The sequence below is a fragment of the Periplaneta americana genome, chromosome 9 (assembly GCF_040183065.1).
Source record: "Periplaneta americana isolate PAMFEO1 chromosome 9, P.americana_PAMFEO1_priV1, whole genome shotgun sequence".
NCBI classification, from domain to species: domain Eukaryota; kingdom Metazoa; phylum Arthropoda; class Insecta; order Blattodea; family Blattidae; genus Periplaneta; species Periplaneta americana.
In genome coordinates, this window is record NC_091125.1 from 8550543 (window position 1) to 8568600 (window position 18058).

Consider the following 18058-nt stretch of genomic DNA (forward strand, 5'->3'; position numbering starts at 1 on the left):
TGTTTTGGCTCATCATTTCTTAGTATTCTCGAGCCTTATCTGAAGCAAAACGTGCTATGTGGACAATAAGAAATATCTGCAGAAACAAGAGTTTATTGTTATAATTAGGGCTAGGATTTTGATGAAATTGCATCTTTTTTCTAGTAAGCCAGAAACATAGCCGCTTTAGTATTTATATATTATGTGATAAACCGAGTGTTTAAGACATATTTGTAAGGGCATTTTTTTTTGCATTTTTTGCCTGTTTCAACTCATAAGAGCATCTTTGTGTTATTCGGACATTTTTGAGGCATTTTCACTTAATTTTGGCCGCAAATCCCCATTATTAATATAAAATAATGTTTATTTCCTTTGATATTTTGTCTACATATATTGTCCATTAATACCCTTTATTTTTACTTGGCTATTTAACGACGCTGTACCAACTACGAGGTTATTTAGCGTCGATGGAGTTGGTGATAGTGATATGATATCTGGCGAGATGAGGCCGAGGATTCGCCATAAATTACGTGAAATTTGCCTCACTATTGGGAAAAAACCTATGAAAAAACCCAACCAGATAATCAGCCCAAGCGGGAATCGAACCCGCGCCCGAGCGCAACTCCGGATCGGCAGGCAAGCGCCTTAACCGACCGAGCTACGCCGGTGGCTAATACCCATTATTTTGTATATTTTAATCGTTTTTCTACACAAATATTGCCCTTTTAACGTAATACACCCCATGTAATGGATCAGTCTAACCATCCCTTCAATATAGACTCCTCTATACTTAATATTTGAAGAGAAATATCCTCTACACTTGCTAATTCCGTATAAGAGTGGCCTTGTGATGCGCTACATAGAAACTACATCAGGTAAAATAATTAAAGTGTACCATAAAACTTCTTTTGCTACTAAGCCAATTTTAAGATGTAAGATCAACTTTTAGGGCATTTCAAGGGCATTTTTGAAAGATTTTTAGGTCATAAATGCATTGTTTTTAGGAAATTTCTTATGATTTATAGGTAATCAAAATCCTAGCCCTAGTTATAATAATCAGACTTACGCCATGTGCATACAACAGATGACCTATCCTCTATTGAGGTTCTATTAAAATAAATTTAATTTATATGCATGCCCCATTTCCCCAAATTCAAAGAATCATCGTGAAATTGAGTTACCACTTCCGGGGTCGGGCGTGGTGGGTGGTTCAGGCGTGGTCTGCGGGTAGTTGTAGGCCGGGGTGGTGCTTGTGGTGGTGGTTGTGCTCACGGTGGTGCTACGTATCGGCTTGTCGTGATGTCGTCTGTTGGAGGGGCGTCGCTTGTGGGGTCGAGGCTCGCTCTGCGGACCTTGACGCCCGCTGCCACTTCCTATATTCCTGCTGCTGGTGACGCTGCTGCTTCTATCAACAGGCCGTTTGTGATGGCCTGCTTTGCTCTTCCCACGGGACGACGTCACTGATACCACGTCGTTCGACGTCCTGGTCACAGATAAAAGCATGATCAGTCTCAGAGGAGAGACTGGACTAATCGTAATGTACCGGCAATCAATCAATTTATATATAGGGTGTAAGTGTCGTCCTTTTCACAGTCGTCGGAGACGGTCTACAGCAGCCGTGGCGATAACGTGACTCGCGAGACATTGTGGCTCGCAGTGATAGCTGTGCATTTCGCTTGCTTCTAACCTCCACCAACCCCTACCCTCTCACTCACTGGAGTCAAACTCCGTTCCATTTGTATTTGTCTCTGACCTGCGAGTGGCATATGTCTCTCTCGAAACCATGTACGAAAGTTCCAAGTAGGATGAGAGAACACATTTTTTTGCTGTCAATATTAAATGCATGATTTGTTCACAAGTATTACGAGGAAAACGGTTGTATAACATAAAACGGCATTATACTACATGTTACTGATGAAACATTAAAAGGTTAAGTGTTATTTTTGTTATCACCATCATCATAATCATCATCATCATCATCATCATCATCATCATCATCATCATCGTCTCTGTACGTCGACCCTTTTTCAGCAGATGTACGAATAATGGGGTTAGCTCTTCAATTTGAACTCACTGATTTACTATGTGATGTAAAAATATGAAAGGCTAAATGTAAGGACTTGACAAATGTTGAACTTTTAAAATCTGCCAAAAAATAAATATCCGAAGCTTCGTTCTTTCGCTTGCTCTGTTGAAGCCATGTTCGCTACAACTTACGTTTGTCAAAAAATTATTTTCAACAATTAAAATAGTAAAAACCAAATTTAGATCACGACTGAAAGACAAATACCTTCGTGACCAACTACGACTGGCAGTAAGTGACATAATTCCTGACTTTGAAACTTTGTCGCAGTGATATTCTGAAGACAGTTAATTTTAGGTTGTGATATTGTTCATTTATTGTTCATTTCTTTCTTCGCTACATGTACTAAACATTAGTTTGTAGCCTTGTACTGTATAAAATTATATTTAAGTGCTTGACGTAAGGAAAATGAAAATCCGTTAATAAGTCAGACAGTTGCTTCACTTCCCCTTCGGGTGTCCGCCTCCCTCCATAGGTGCTATGCACCTTGCAGGAAACACAGTGACTCGGCGCACGATTACATTCTCGCCACCGCTGGTCTACAGAATCAAAAAATTTCCATACAACATATGGTCAAAATTCGATAATTTTCCCAGAAAAAAAATTCCTTTTCCTATTTTATTTGCGTTATACTGTTTATATCGGTAGTAAAATTACAAAAACAATTAGGCCTACATTGGTAGATATATCTAGCAAAGAGTTAAATATGTGTGTGTGTTCTATTAAGCTTTCGTGGAAGTAAATAAAAATTCGTGCTTAAATTTGTTAATATTCTGGCGTAAGAGACATGGCAACGTTGAGCAGGCAGTAGGCCTACTCCGCAATGACTAAGTACGAGTCAACTGAGTTCAAGCTCCCCGTCCATAGTTTACTGCCGAGCGGATGGGAGTTCAGTACAGGGTATTCGATAAACAACTTACAATGTTATTCACAGTTTAGGAATATCATATGTTATTAATTTATGGAGAAGGTCGTCGTAATTCAAGCGAGGCAAGAAAGATGTACCGTCAACGTTTTCCTCAAGGAAGGTTACCTAATCGGCGAACTTTAGTAGCAGTTTCTTAACGATTATTAGAAACTAGGGGCCGTATTCACAGACATCACGCTAGCTCACGCCACAAGCGTGCCAAACTATCCCCGAATATAGCCAGGTTACTTTTACGGGATTCATAGACGCCGATTATTCAGTGGTACGTTAGTCTGCGTATTACCTTTGAAACATGTTACACGATGCTGGAAATGTTACTGTGCATGTGCAGACTGGCAGTTGTCATGCTCACATGCAAGCGATTCTGGATCGTTTCTGTTTATTTGTAACGTTATTTTTTATACTAAACTACCATAAACTATTTGTTTTTTTCTTCTGTGGTAATAAAAGCAAGAAATGTACATGAAAGCGTGCGGGTAATTTGATTACACAAGAAAAAATGTCCAAAATGTAAGTAGAAATGTTATAATATTATACGTAATATTTTTAGGTTAGGCCTAGACGTAACTATTATGAAATATTGGATTTCAAAGAATGAATTATTCTAATTCAGTATATATTAATTTACTTTTAGTTGAGGAAATACCTAAAAACAACTGGTGGAGGTTGCCCTGCTCCCGAAATTGATGACGCAGGCAACAACATAATATATAGGTCTAATTATATCAGAACAATTGCAAAAGTCAGAGAAAACAGTAGGCTAGAAAATGCTTAATAAGAGGGAAATATCGAGAACCTTACGATATTAAATTTTCATTATGACATAATGTGTAGGCCTAATTATATGAGAACAATTACAAAACTCAGAGAAAACAATAGGCTAAAAAATGCTTAATAAGAGGGAAATATTGAGGAGAACCTTCCGATATTAAATTTTCATCACGACATAATATATAGGCCTAAATAATTAGGCCTACAGAACTCAGAGAAAACAGTACGCTAAAAAATGTTTAATATGAGGGAATTATTGAGAAGAAACTCCCGATATTAAATTTTTATCACTACATCTAGCGTAATAACGGATTGTAGTTAGAAACTGTGTCTCAATTGAAATTGGTAACTGCGATCATCTTCGTTTTCATATAGGTTAGGACGCAGCAACACTATCAATCTCACATTTTCCGTAGTGAATCAGGTAAGTTTCCAAAATTAACATAATGAGACGTTCTAAATACATTAATTTTGTAAAGTATATTTTCCTTCTTCGTCTCATTTCACGAACTCGGCGAAGAAAAGCCACGTTAAAAACTTCATAGCGAGCCATGTTGCAGAGTTAGCCCACTTTTTAAACTACCCTACCGGCCGACGCTAAAATTTAGGGGCCATATTCATAGACATTCTTAGCGCGGGCTTCCGGTGGACGATCAGCGAACTAATGTTTTTCGTATCCATAAACCAGTGTTAGCGATAGGATATGATATGAATCCTGTACAAGTAATCAGTCGATAGCCGGGGCTAGTTTAGCACGCTCGTAGCGTGGGCTAGCGGAATGTCTATGCATAACACCCTAGCTGACCAAACCCTGTTTAGCACGCTAAAACTGGTTTATGAATACGAAAAACTTTAATTCGCTGATCATACACCGGAAGTAGCTATTTAGCCCGCTCTAAGAATGTCTATAACTACGGCCCTAGAAGTCTCTTACTCCGTTTCTAAAATCACACAACCAGAAATTTCTTTAAAAATAATATTGCTTTACGGAAGCGGAAGAGATCAAAATGTTGCATTATAAAAAAAGTTCGTGTGATCTTGTGCAGAAAACAATTATTATTGTTTATTTTTTAGACCTACAATTAAAAATTGGAGCAATATTATTACATAAAATGTAAATTTACCATAATGTTCTATTAATGAGATTGAAGGTTTGTATTTGCTGCTCGTTTTATGTAAACAACAGTATTGTCATGGTTCGCTTCTGCATTAGAACAGAGCATCTGTTTTGTACCTGTATGTCTGTATCCGCTTGAGCTGTACTGTTTACTTCTAAACCTCCTCGTCCCCGCTTAAGCTGTACTGTATACTTCTGAACCCCCTCCTCTCCATCCAGCAACGTTGCAAAAGGTCTAATATTGTAAACTTTAATAATTAGTTAAATATTGCAATTAGAAAAAAAAATGTAAGGACATTTTTTCTTCCTATGACATGAATAATCATCAGTTAAAATAATGATACTTATACCGCTTAAAACCTGTATTTTCTGAATATAAGACAAGGCATAAGAAAATATGTATGTATTGGTACTTGAGCAGTAAAGCGTTGTATTTTATATGAAAAAAGAGAGGAGTCTAGCGCCATTTGAAGTAATCTTGGTTTGAACAGCTGCGAGGGTTACTGCGGAAGTAATTATTACTATTTTTAAAGACGAAATTTGATACTCTGAATGTTTCACTTCTCTTCATCAGACTGAATAGCTTTTGTAACAGTGAATCGAATAGAAAAAGACGACGTCCGTGAGAGCGATTCACACGGAAACTTTCGCCGGTCCGCCATCGTAATAAGGAATGAGACATGATGCTAATATTCTAGTATAAAGAATGGAAATTTAATGTGAAATAATAATAGGAAACAAGGTATATCTTACACAGTACATAAAGGTAACTACTGCAACATAAAATTACACATATGAGTAGCAGGAAATAACAGGAACTTCCATTTGTCCAGCTAATTGCAAAACTAATTAAATTTAAGTCTGAATACATAATGTAAACAAACCCACTATGATCATTTCACACAGAGAAATTTCAAGTTACTGAGAAAAACACTGAAAGAGCTACGCGATGGACCTCAGAATCGAACATTCAAAGTTCGAATTCGACAGAGGAATATAACTTCCTGTTATTAGGTTAGAGTTCATTTACAACAGGGATGCGAAACTAGCAAGTAGGGGTAAGATATACTTTTACCCACCCCACCAGTTTGTTGACATCTAGCACGGAAACAAACCACTGGCTATGAGCGTATTCCGAATCTCAGCGCTGAGCAATCTGATGACATCACCGTGTTCCGAATTTCAACGATGATGTCACTGATGCTCCACCGGTGTCGCACCGGTTCCATCAGCTTGCAGAGGTGGTGGCAGTCTCCATCAGCCGCCATCAGTGAATCTGATTCATTTCTGTCAACGAGTTAGAAAACTCGTTGTTTCTTGTATAGGGCGGGAATTAGCAGACGAATGACATCGTGCACTGTTGTGTCATGACGGTGTGTCCTGCTTTGGTCCTGCTGTATTATTTGTAATGAGCACAACATAAAATGAATACGTTAATGGTTTATGAGCGAACATGTCAACGGACCAGTTATTACTACTGGTTCAATAAATTGTATATGCTCTCTTTTCTTTGAACGAGATGACAGTAGGAAAATTTCGCAAAATCTTGCTAGCATAGCACAGACAACAATTTGTACAGCCGCCATGATAGCCATCGAACCTTCCAGCAGTTTTGTTCCTATTTTGCTGCAGCGTGACGTCATTGTTGTCCACCGGTCCGGTGAGATTCGGAATACGCCAGTGTATTTGAAAGCTAGTTTGTAAGTAACACAATGCAATACAGAACAATATAATAATAAATAAAAGAGAAGCCGCATAATATTATTATTGGTGTTGGACATGTTGCGAAGAGGAACGCTGATACCTTTTAGGTTTCATTAGTTTGTTAATATCGGGCTAAACATCTGAACATAATCTTAATTGGCACACTAAATGAAAATCAGTTAATCTGTTGCGTATATCTCTTTCAAAAAAAAAAAAAAATGTTATGTTTTATTTAACGACGCTCGCAACTGCAGAGGTTATATCAGCGTCGCCGGATGTGCTGGAATTTTGTCCTGCAGGAGTTCTTTTACATGCCAGTAAATCTACTGACATGAGCTTGTCGCATTTAAGCACACTTAAATGCCATCGACCTGGCCCGGGATCGAACCCGCAACCTTGGGCATAGGAGGCCAGGTCGATTTCGCTTTCAATGAGATTCATCTTGGAAAATAACTGTTCGCATAGATGGGTCGAGCCGAACATTGCCATTAATCATACAAATTTGGCTTTCAGGTAGTAGCTCCCTGTGAAGCAGGCTTGAATAATTTCAAGGGAAAAATTGTTCCGGGGCCGGGTATCGATCTCGGGACCCTTCGCTTAGCGCACGAATGCTCTATCGACTCAACTACTCCAGGAAATATACACGACACCGTCACAATTCTTCCCTTTATATCCACACAACTCAAATGGGCTAACAAGACGCCAGAAACCCAACTTTGAGTGCACACAATTCTGTGTGACTTAAATTGTGGCTTTCTGTTAACGATGTCGGGTATAGTTCCTGAGGTAGCTCAGTCGGTAGAGCATTCGTGCGCTAAGCGGAGGGACCTGGGATCGATACCCGGCCCCAGAAAAATTTTTCTCTTGAAATTATTCATTGCCATTTATCGTCTAGCAAACAACCGTACGTTTGGAAACTTCTCTTCTGGAAGACTTTTATAAATCTCAGGACCAGACATCCTGAACATCGAATAGCTGTATTATTCTGCAAGTCAGTTAATTCTAATTGCAGTTCAGGTGGAGCATCAATAGGAGCAAATGTGAGTGGGCAGGTAAACAGTCGCACCTCTTTGTCAATAGACGTAACTTCTGCAAATTTCTTTTCAAATTCCGTGATAAAAGTTTGAAGTATGGTTTTATAATTTTGTAAGGAATGGGCATGTTTAATAACTATTTGGCCCTGACACGGAAAATGGTACACACAACTTTTCCCAAGCTGGCTCTCCCAGTAATTTAGGCATGAATGCCTTAATGGAGTCTATCATTGACACGATCTTTCCGTTGCAAACATTTATTTAAAATATCAAGTTTTTGTGACAAATTAGTTATTGTATTGTATTATATTATGTTCTGTGTCATAGCAAATAGAGCTGGGGACGGAGCGAGTAGAACTGTTGAGTTACTCGGTTCTGTCGATTTACGTGCTTGGCAGCGGAGCACCGAAGTTACTCGGTTAACCGTAGCTGTTACCGGTCAGTTCAAACCGACATATAACTACAACGTCTTTGGTTCAAACTTTCAAACACCGTTATTGGGTGCTATTCATAGACATTTCGCAGCACGCGCTACGAGCGTACTAAGCTAGCCCCGGCTATCCACTGGTTACTTGTACAGAATTCAAATCATATCCTATCGCTAACGCTGGTTATGAATACGAAAAACGCTGATCATACACCGTAAGCCCGCGCTAAAAATGTCTATGTATATGGCCCCACGTGTTTTACTTAATTCTAGCAGACAACTTAGGTATTGTTGTATTTAAATATTTTCTGCTGCAGGAAAAATTATTTCCTTATCCCCAAGGCGGGCTGAAAGGCCTCTAGTATTGAAGAGCAGTTCATCCTATTATATGACCTGTCAAGTGGGCCTAATGAACACTGACAGTCTGAACATAAGGTAAAGTACCCAAATAGGAGACACTTTTTTAACTGCTTATAAATGAGGATGGAAATAGACATTTTTAATCTGAATGAGTGGAATACATACAGGATTTCGTCTATTTTTAGAATTGACAATACAAATTTTAATTAGTTTTTATTATTACTTTATATTATAAAAAAGTGAAACTGGGAAATACTGATGTTTCTGAAAGGGTTTCCAAATAAGAGATACGTGTGTTATTTAAATTTATTTTTGAACATGGACAAAAATTATCATCATTTGGCTGAAAATTGAAGCAATATATAATATTGTAAAATCATGTAGATACTTTAATAAATTCAGGAACATTTTAAAATTGAAGAGGTCAGTGCACCAGTGACCTAACTCCTCTCAACAGAAATTCTGTTGTTTATTTGACATTTTTCCAAGTGAAATTAAGATGGCTTAAGAAAATAACACAAAGTCGGTCAAATCGAACATGAATGTACTAATCTTATTTCGGCTACTATTGCTAACGTTAATATTTTGCTAGAGAAAGAAAAATAATAGAATATTAAATTTCGATCTCCATATTTTAATTTTAAGCGGATTGCACTTATTTTGCCGACCCCTTTAATTGACACAATTCTTATTTTGCTGTATTGAGCAAGTTGGACAAACGAAAGGTTCATCATCAGTGCTGCAATCTTCGTGTGCCCAACAAGGGCATTTTGAACACTGAATCTATTTCTCCCCCCTGGGCCCTGGTGTCCTCTGAAAAAAATTCAGTGCAAAACAAGATCTCTCCATCATCATAATTTTCTCCATATCCCGAGTCACTAGAGTTAATTAATTCCACTTCCACATCGGATTCTTCTTCACTGGACGAACTCAAGCAGTGCTTCTTGGACTGAGTTTTTCTTTGGTTTTTGTTGTTTTTCGAACGACTTTTTGCGAGCTCCGTCTTTTCTTTGCTTTTCCTTATCTAAACTTTTTTTTCTGATCAGAACTGATATTATGATAGCTCCTTTTCCTGCTCTGGATGACTTTACATGCGACTACCCACTGGTTGAAGCTTACGGCTCTTGAGGTGGTGGTTGTTGCTGCTACTGCTTCTGTAGGCCTAAGTGTGGTATACCCAAAGCCACCGTTTCTGGCGCGTGAAATAAGTAATTGGAACGTTGAGAACGAGTAACTTATCTTTGCCACAGTCTGTGGGCATTAAAGCTGGCAACTGTGATTCGCAGATTGCTTACGTCACATCTATTTAGGAGGTGGTACTACTCTCAGCCGAAGTGGTAACATATGCCACTGGCTGGTCAGTGTACTCAAGGCACATCCCAGAAACGCAAAGTGCGAGTGTCTTGACTTTGACGCAGTCTGTGGGCAACAAGACTGACAACTGTGATTGGCAGATTGCTTACGTGACGTGTTGGGTGTTACCGTTCTCAGCTACACTGGCAACAAGTGCTCACTGACTGGCATTTTTCTCAAGAACACGTGTCACAAACGCTGGCACTGGCTGTAGCGGCGATATTTACACAGGTCCAACGAAATTTTCGAAATCAGGAATCACAATTAAATTTAATAGTTTTAATAATTACACAAGATTTTTATTTGAAATGTGTAGAGAATATTTTACGAATTAAGCACTTAGGTTTTGATCTTTAAGTAAGGTAAATATTGTCGGACTAGCCGATTTTAATTGACTTTAGCTATTGATATTATTGTTATCTCAATGAATAATTGAGTAGCTTAATATAAAAGCGGACATCTGACCCTCAGATCGAAATTTAGATAATGTGGATTCTTATACAATTTTTCATGCTCTTTTCAGTTATGGTGAACTATATGCAAACTCTAACACTACATCTATAAAAATAAATTGTGTTAAAACATTACAAAGAACACTGTGAAACAAAAAACTGCCTCTAGATTAAAACTATGGAGACAACAGATGTCCGTCTTTGATATTAAACTACTCAATTAATTTAGTCATTAATAATGATAACTTAATCATTTCAATTAGTAGTTTATGTAATGAATAATTGAGGACAATGGATAATTAATGATTGAGCTAATTCGTAATTAATTTAATTAGTAGTTCAATTAATCTTTCATTGGTTCTTATGTAGTTAGTGGCAGACAAACTGACACGACTGGTACTAACGCTTTTCGTAAACTCCAAAAGTTAGCATTATGATAATACCAAATAAGGGTTCTAAATAAGAGATAGATTATTAGATTCAAATGGTCTTTGAAAAGAGTCCCAAAACATGTGCTAGTGGCACTTTCAGACTTCAAAAGTGAAAAGCATTTTCTTCAAGCGATTCAAAACAACTTAATGATTTGGTATGCGATGGCCAGTGAGCCATATTTCAAAAGTAATGCAGGCACATACAACAGTTTGACCATGATTTCGTGCAGCATCAATGACATTATGTCCATTGACATGCCGAAAGGAAATCAAGTGACAGAAGACAATAAGAAAGTCGTTGATAATCTGTTGAAGAAGCAATATGGGGAAGCCTGGAGACAAATTGAAAAATTGAGATTCTACATTCGTAATTAATGAAGGTGAAGACACGGGATGAAATAGAAACAATGCTGTCAACTCAAACAGATTTGGGTAAGATATCAGATAACTGGTTGACTGGTTGAAAAATTCCAAGATGCTATATTGGATGTTCCTCACATAGTCTCAAATGCAATTTTCCTATAGTAATTAATATTTATTTTTAAAATGTATTAATACTAGTGGCTTGTGCAGCAAATGCTGCAGACTATGTATATTAGAAGTTTAAATAAAGATTTTTCAGGTTTATTTTCCTGGCAGAATATCAGATATTTTCCATAATAATGAAACATACTCCACAAAAGATGTAACATTGAAAGTAACGTAATAACTCAATGAAATGTAACCTTGTCAAAATTTTTCTCTTTTTAAAACATTCCCTCGGAATGGATTTTATGTCAAAAGCTTTTTCTTGAATATAATCAATCTTCATTTCTTTGAGTTTCAATTGAAAACGCAAGTATCAATATCAAGGCGATCAGCGGTTCTTTTATGCGGAAGTAAAGTAGTTGTTGTTTCAAGTCATTGCGGATTGTTGGCAAGAATATGACTTTTGGAGTGTATTAGATACTAGCTAATGTTGAATATCATTTAATCCATGTTAAAACGTTAGCATACGTTCAATCAATGGCGTATTTATTGACCATAAGCTCGTAATGAGTTTTATTGTTACTCCCTGAAGATCAGAAATATAAATTAATTATGTATTATCCGACTTATTTTCAACAGTAGAGGGGAATCCATTGTTGAGCTACTGAAAATAAGGCGATTGCTATAGGAGAATTATAGAATCGTATCAGAAAATTATAGAAATGAAGATCTAATGTAAGATATCCTCTACGTTTACTTACAAAACCCTAAAAGGTTTTACTTTCATATCATGATTAATAGTATTAATGTGTATCATTAATAAACAAATACTCATACCATGAATTACCTGCAATATTTAATTTTTAATGGTGATAATGTCGACAAAACTTCTTGAGTTTTGTAGTTTTTAATAACCTATACAGAGCTATACTAAGAAAATTAGACAACAGACAATCAGATCTGTAAATTCATGATAATACATAATAGTATAACCTTACTAATAAGTTTTGAAGTTCACAGTAAATTACACAAAATGAAGATCGATCTATTGGTGTTATGTCAGAGAATCTGTTAGCAATCCCGGAGGCATCGCCTCCTTGATAATATTTATTTTATTGTTTTGTTTTCTTTTTCTGAAAAGCTATTAGTTCTCAAAACTGACCATAGATAGATTTTGAAAAGTAGGAAAATTATGTAGAAAATTTACATTTCACTAAAAACTACTATATTTCTGCAAATCTTTGGATGCCAAGCTTAAAAAAGACGGGTCACTCATTAAAATCCGTTCAGCCGTTTTCCCGTAATTTTCATTACCAGTTCAAATTATAATTTTTAATTTTAGTAGGTTATTTTACGACGCTTTATCAACATCTTAGGTTATTTAACGTCTGAATGAGATGAAGTGGATAATGCCGGTGAAATGAATTCGGAGTCCAACCCGAAAGTTACCAGCATTCGCTCATAGTAGGTTGAGGGAAAACCTCGGAAAAACCTCAACCAGGTAACTTGCCTCAACCGGGAATCGAACCCGGACCATCTGGTTTCGCTGCTAGACGCGCTAATCGTTGCTCCACAGGTGTGGACTTGAAATTATATATCGATCGTCTAGTTAAAAAAAAAAAAAACAAGTTTTGAGATATCTTCAGTTGAAAGTTTCAAATAAATCACCTAGGAAGGAACAGAATTCTGGTTCATAACCACGACAATTAGAATGAGTCAGTATTCAGGACGAGTTTATCACAATCTTCCAGTTCATTATTAATAGATTTCGAAATGTACTAATAATGAATTAATAAAGACCATAGTAATAATTACTTCTAAAGCAGTTTATTTCTTTTTTTTTTTCTTTTTGGTTGTAAATATGACTTATCTCAATAATGAATTGGAAAGAACTCCGAAAGGGATTTTCGGTAGTATAAATAACAATAAAATGACAATTTTTGAGTTGTCGCACTTTTGAACTGGACGATCGATATATAGATGTTGAAATACAATGTATTTTTGATAACAGTTCTTTGATTTAACATTATTCAAGAATTGATATTGACAGAAGACCAGATCTTTTTATAATAAGTTGCTATATGTTTTCTCTTCATTAAAATAGAGATAGACCCTCTTGGCACGTACTACCTAAATAAAAAATTTAATAACAATATAGGCTATACTGAAATCTATTCAAAATTTTATTCACTTTTTATAATCAAACTGCATTTTATCCACAACTTGGCAACAAACTGAACTTTCTCCTAACAAAAATTACTGAATAAGTAATAATTTCCTTACTGTGTTAATATTATGGTAAATTATCTGACGCACACCACGTCGAAACTAGTCAGTCAGGTAATTTACCAAAATGTTGACACAGTAAAGCAATTATTACTTATTGAGTATTATTCAATTATTGTTAAAAGAGTATATCCAAGAATGAAGTAACAAGGATTGCTTAAACATTTTCAGTGCATCGGATTTTTTTTTCATTTTAAGGTCACTTTTGAAGCTTTAAATTGGATTTATTTGTTTCTTCCACTAACTTTCAGACTAGATGGAATTAGTTTTTGTATTTCCTGAAAAATCCGATTTTTGGCTAAGTTACAATTTGATTCTAGGCTACTTGTTTGCAGTGGAAACTCGGAATATAAGTCCCTGGAACAGACCATATCTTACTGTGCATACAATTGAATTCATGTGACTCTTAGCACTATAAATATATCGATCATTTCATTTCACAGAATGTATAACCATTTCCAGTTTACCTGAGGTTAATATTTATACTTTTACAATACTCAATTCGTTCTAAGTATATTGTCACTCACTCTGAGCCGCTGGCCAGCAAGGCCTCCTTGCCTGCCTCTATCAATGGGTATGGGCGGCCGTGGCACTTGCCCCTGAAGTCGTCGTTATCGATAGCCCAGAACATGATGCCGCCCAGACCGTTCTCGCGCACATAGCGCGCCTGCAAGAGAAGGTACAGTTGATTGTTGGAAAATGTTCAGTGTGCAGAATATTATATAATTTTAGAACTCTACAAAGAAGGTCGGTCCGAATTTTTATTGTCCAAAAATTGTCAAACGTGATGCGTAATCCTAATGGGCGACTGGAACATAGTTGTAGGAGAAGGACAAGATGGAAGAACAGTTGTAAAATACAGTGGCGGCTCCTGCGTATTTCTTAAGAGGAGGAAAGAAGTTAACAGCGCAAAATGACACCTTCTTGAGAGAAACATGCTAAAAATTAGCCTATATGGATACATGTAAGACCAGGTAGTGTTAGGGTTGGCCTTCCTTTTTGTATAGCTATAATCTGTTCTTGTAAACTGAATTTCCTAAATTGTCCAAAATATGTTTTCACTTCCATTCATTGTTGAATAATTGCACAAATTAACAATTACAAGGGAATTCACAACCTCACAGAATTTTTCGCGCACACTACAGCAGAGGTCTCCAAAAAGCGTATCGTCATTCGTGCTCTCGATGCTGCCCGCCGAACACAGTGTGCTGTAGGACTAGAGAAGGGGAAGAGACACGTACCTCAACAGATGGATGCGGTCAGTGGGGGATCGCGGCAACAGTCTGCTTAGGTTTACAAATAATAACATCAAAAGAGTAAGAAATATCATACGTTTGTATATTATTTTGACATACTATGAAGCTGGAGCCCCTTCTGCTGCTATTGACACAAGCCATTGCAAATTCAACCTCTTCTGTTCTATGGTGCCTTTCAGTGCCTGGAAAAGATCTTCTCCAGTTATATTTTGTAATTAGATCTAGAAGACATTCAGACACAGTAAAATGTTCATTAACTCCTCGAATGAAAGTTGCTAGGTGAGCTTCGTCATTTCTATCTGTGCTTTCGTCCAATGCAAGTGAGTAAGCTACAAACTGGTTAATTGTGGTTTCGACTTCAGATTCAATTACATTTACAATCTTGCAATTCCTTCTCTGAACTGTAATTGGAAGCAATTTAATTTTCTTAAATTTTGACTTTGTTCTGGACACAGTAGTTTAGTAGCGTTCTGTATGAACGATTTTATAAATGATGCTTCTGTAAAGGGCTTCATTGATTTTCCAATATTCCAAGCTAGAACATAGCTAGCAAGAAGCTTTTTTTGTTTAAGACTGAGAACACGTGTATGATTTGTGTTTGTATTTTCTTGTTTTATATTTATAAAAATATTTGTAGGCCTAAGCATTTCACCTAAAATTAAAATAAAAAAAAAAAACTATAAGTATGTCATGCGGAACTGAGTGCAAACGTATTTTAATATACTGATTATTATGTATGTATAACCAACAGTTATACAGATAGCCCCAAAATAAATTATTTTCACATGTCCAATATGCCTGTAATTGTATGATATTCTTTGTGAAGAGTCGAGTATTGTCGTCGCATGTTGAATTTTAACACACCCTTAAGAATTTTCGAACAAATTAAGCATTTCACATTCTTCTCACTAACACAAAATATTTCTCTTCCCTTTCATCCTTGAATGTACTACGTCCATGATTAGAAGACATTGTGAAACGGTGGAACACGCCGACCAATACAGTGACAATGGCAGTCCGCCACTACTCTTCTTTTGCGCATAAACATTGAGTACAGTACAGGTGGGGATGGGTGAGGAGGAACGCGCTCGTTACGTACTGGCTTCGGTTCCGTTCAGGGGCTTACTCGCGAGTACGGTTTTGGAGACGTCTGCACTACAGCATCACACGTGTTGGAAGAGACTAGCTACTAATACGTAACCGGAACCGTTTTACTGAAGTGGGAATGGCAAATAATCTGTTAGGAAAACGAGAACACTGCACCCACCCACGTGGTCTGTGTTGTCACATGTACATTTAACAAGTTCCGTATCACATGCTTTTGAAGAATGTTAGTTCTTGTAAAGTCATACCACCATTATTGTTCAAAGCTGCCGGTGGCCGATTAATTTTTCTTACGTTAAAAATAATGTAGTTTGAAGTACTTTCAATTTCAAATATATTGGTACAAAACTGACAACTTGGCTGTTGTTCTGTCTAGTAGACAATGAATGGAAGTGAATTTCAGGGGTCGAAAAGCTCTGCGATACTAACGTAGAACTACTTCCTCTTTGTTTTATATAAATCTAACTTCAACTTTCAGATATCCTCGAAAGTTTCAAACCATGAGAAGTAGCGTATATAAAATGCAATGAATAATATATATTTTGATTTATGATTTTAAAAAAGTTTATATGGTGTCTTTCATAGCTTTGCGTTAAAACTGTTTTTATTGTGCCTCCTCCTAGATGTGTTATAGTCTAGTTGAATACAGCATCGTTAGATGGCAGCGGTAGCGAGCTTGCTGCAAGATCAGGCGGTTTCTATTTCCCGTCCATGCGCTGATTCAGAGGAGGATCTCCTCCCTATCCGTTCATTTACTTGCTTTAAAACTCTGCTTCTTTCTCTGGCCATTAGTGCGCTGTCGTCCATGTGTGTTAACTGCAGTAAAGGAGGAATAGATTGACTTTCCTCCACACAAACAATCTTGCATCTTTCTCACAGTTTTCTAGCAGCACATGAGTGCGCGTCGTTTAAAACTCGATCAACCGGGTTTTCTTATAGTTGTGAACTTAAAAATTATCGAATCTTCCTCGAATTTCAAGGCATATTTTTCATTTGGTATTTACTTTCAAAAGTAGAAAAACGTGAGAACGACGTTCCTGTCTACCCTCCCCCGAGGAGGAACCGCCGCATGTAAAATATGGATCGAGAAGAAGAAATAACAGAGGAGAATCTTTGGTAAATTTCTATAAAATAATTGCAATGATTGTTGGAAATACTCGTACATTATTCCATACACATGGACATGCACAAAGGACGAAAGCAGATATTAGATAGATTATATACTGGTACAGGAAAGATTCCGAAATTGCAAAAAAAAAAAAAAAAAAAAAAAAAAAACAAAAAAACAAAAAAAAAAAAAAACAAAAAAAAACGAAGACTTTACGAGGAACAGATATTAACTCAGGTCATGTCCTCCTGATAGGCGAAGTAGATATTCGTCTGAAGAAGATATGATGATAAAAACTTTGTTTAAACAGATCAGTTACAAATGATCCAACCAATTCTCAATTTCTTACCTAAGATTTGTCTTCTTGCTTCAGAACTTGCCGAAATAACTAAGTTTCTGTTACCTACCTATTACCTATTATTGGAGAAAAATTCGTTCCAGCACCCGGGAATCCAAGCTAGGACCTCTCAGCTCTGCGCGCTGAGCGCTCTTTCTATCCGAGCTATACCGAGACCCGATTCACTGCGCCGGCCGAACTCTTCTACTTTGTATCATCAGTGACCTGCATTTCAGACATAGCCTTCAAGCCATGTATGCAGGAGCGTATATTTAAATGATTTTGTTGCCATTTTTCTCCAATAACAGGAATCTACAGTATGACTATTCATAGTCATTGATTATTGAATGAGGACGGCGACGCCTCATGTATGAATATAAGTATATACCAATGTTAACAATGATTCATAAGCTGTTGTTGAAAATGACCACAAAGTCATTTAAATAAGCGGTCCTGCATACAAGGCTTGTATGTCTGAAATGCAGATAGTACTCCATTTATGATACAAAGGAGGAAAGTTCGGCCGGCGACGTCAATCAGGCTCCGGTATAGCTCAGATGGAAAGAGCGCTAAGCGCACAGAGTTGGGAGGTCCTGAGTTCATTTAATGGTGCTGGAACGAATTTTTCTCGGATAACAGGTATCTACAGTATGACTACTTATGGTCAGTGATTATTAAATGAGGTTGACGAGGCCTCATATATGAATATAAGTATGGGATTCTGTTCTTCCCGCCTTCGAATTCCAACTTCGGCTGCAGTTCGTTATCATTTTCATTTCAGGATTCTAAGTTGTAAGGGTGTATGTATGTAGGTATGTGTATATGTATTTATTTTATTTTTATTGGGTTATTTTACGACG

The 18058-nt window shown here is 36.9% G+C and overlaps 1 protein-coding gene across 3 annotated transcripts in view; it reads right to left on the reverse strand.

The window, feature by feature from the left end:
• The window catches only part of Cht6 (Chitinase 6), a 572389-nt gene that overhangs the window by 107301 nt on the left and 447030 nt on the right, over positions 1-18058 (reverse strand). For all 3 annotated transcript variants that reach the window (XM_069834392.1, XM_069834390.1, XM_069834391.1), the window contains exons 8-9: positions 13921-14060; positions 1161-1462 (exon numbers count right to left, since the gene is read on the reverse strand). In XM_069834392.1, the coding sequence (XP_069690493.1) occupies positions 1161-1462; positions 13921-14060 (442 nt within the window). The remainder of the gene's footprint in view (positions 1-1160; positions 1463-13920; positions 14061-18058) is intronic.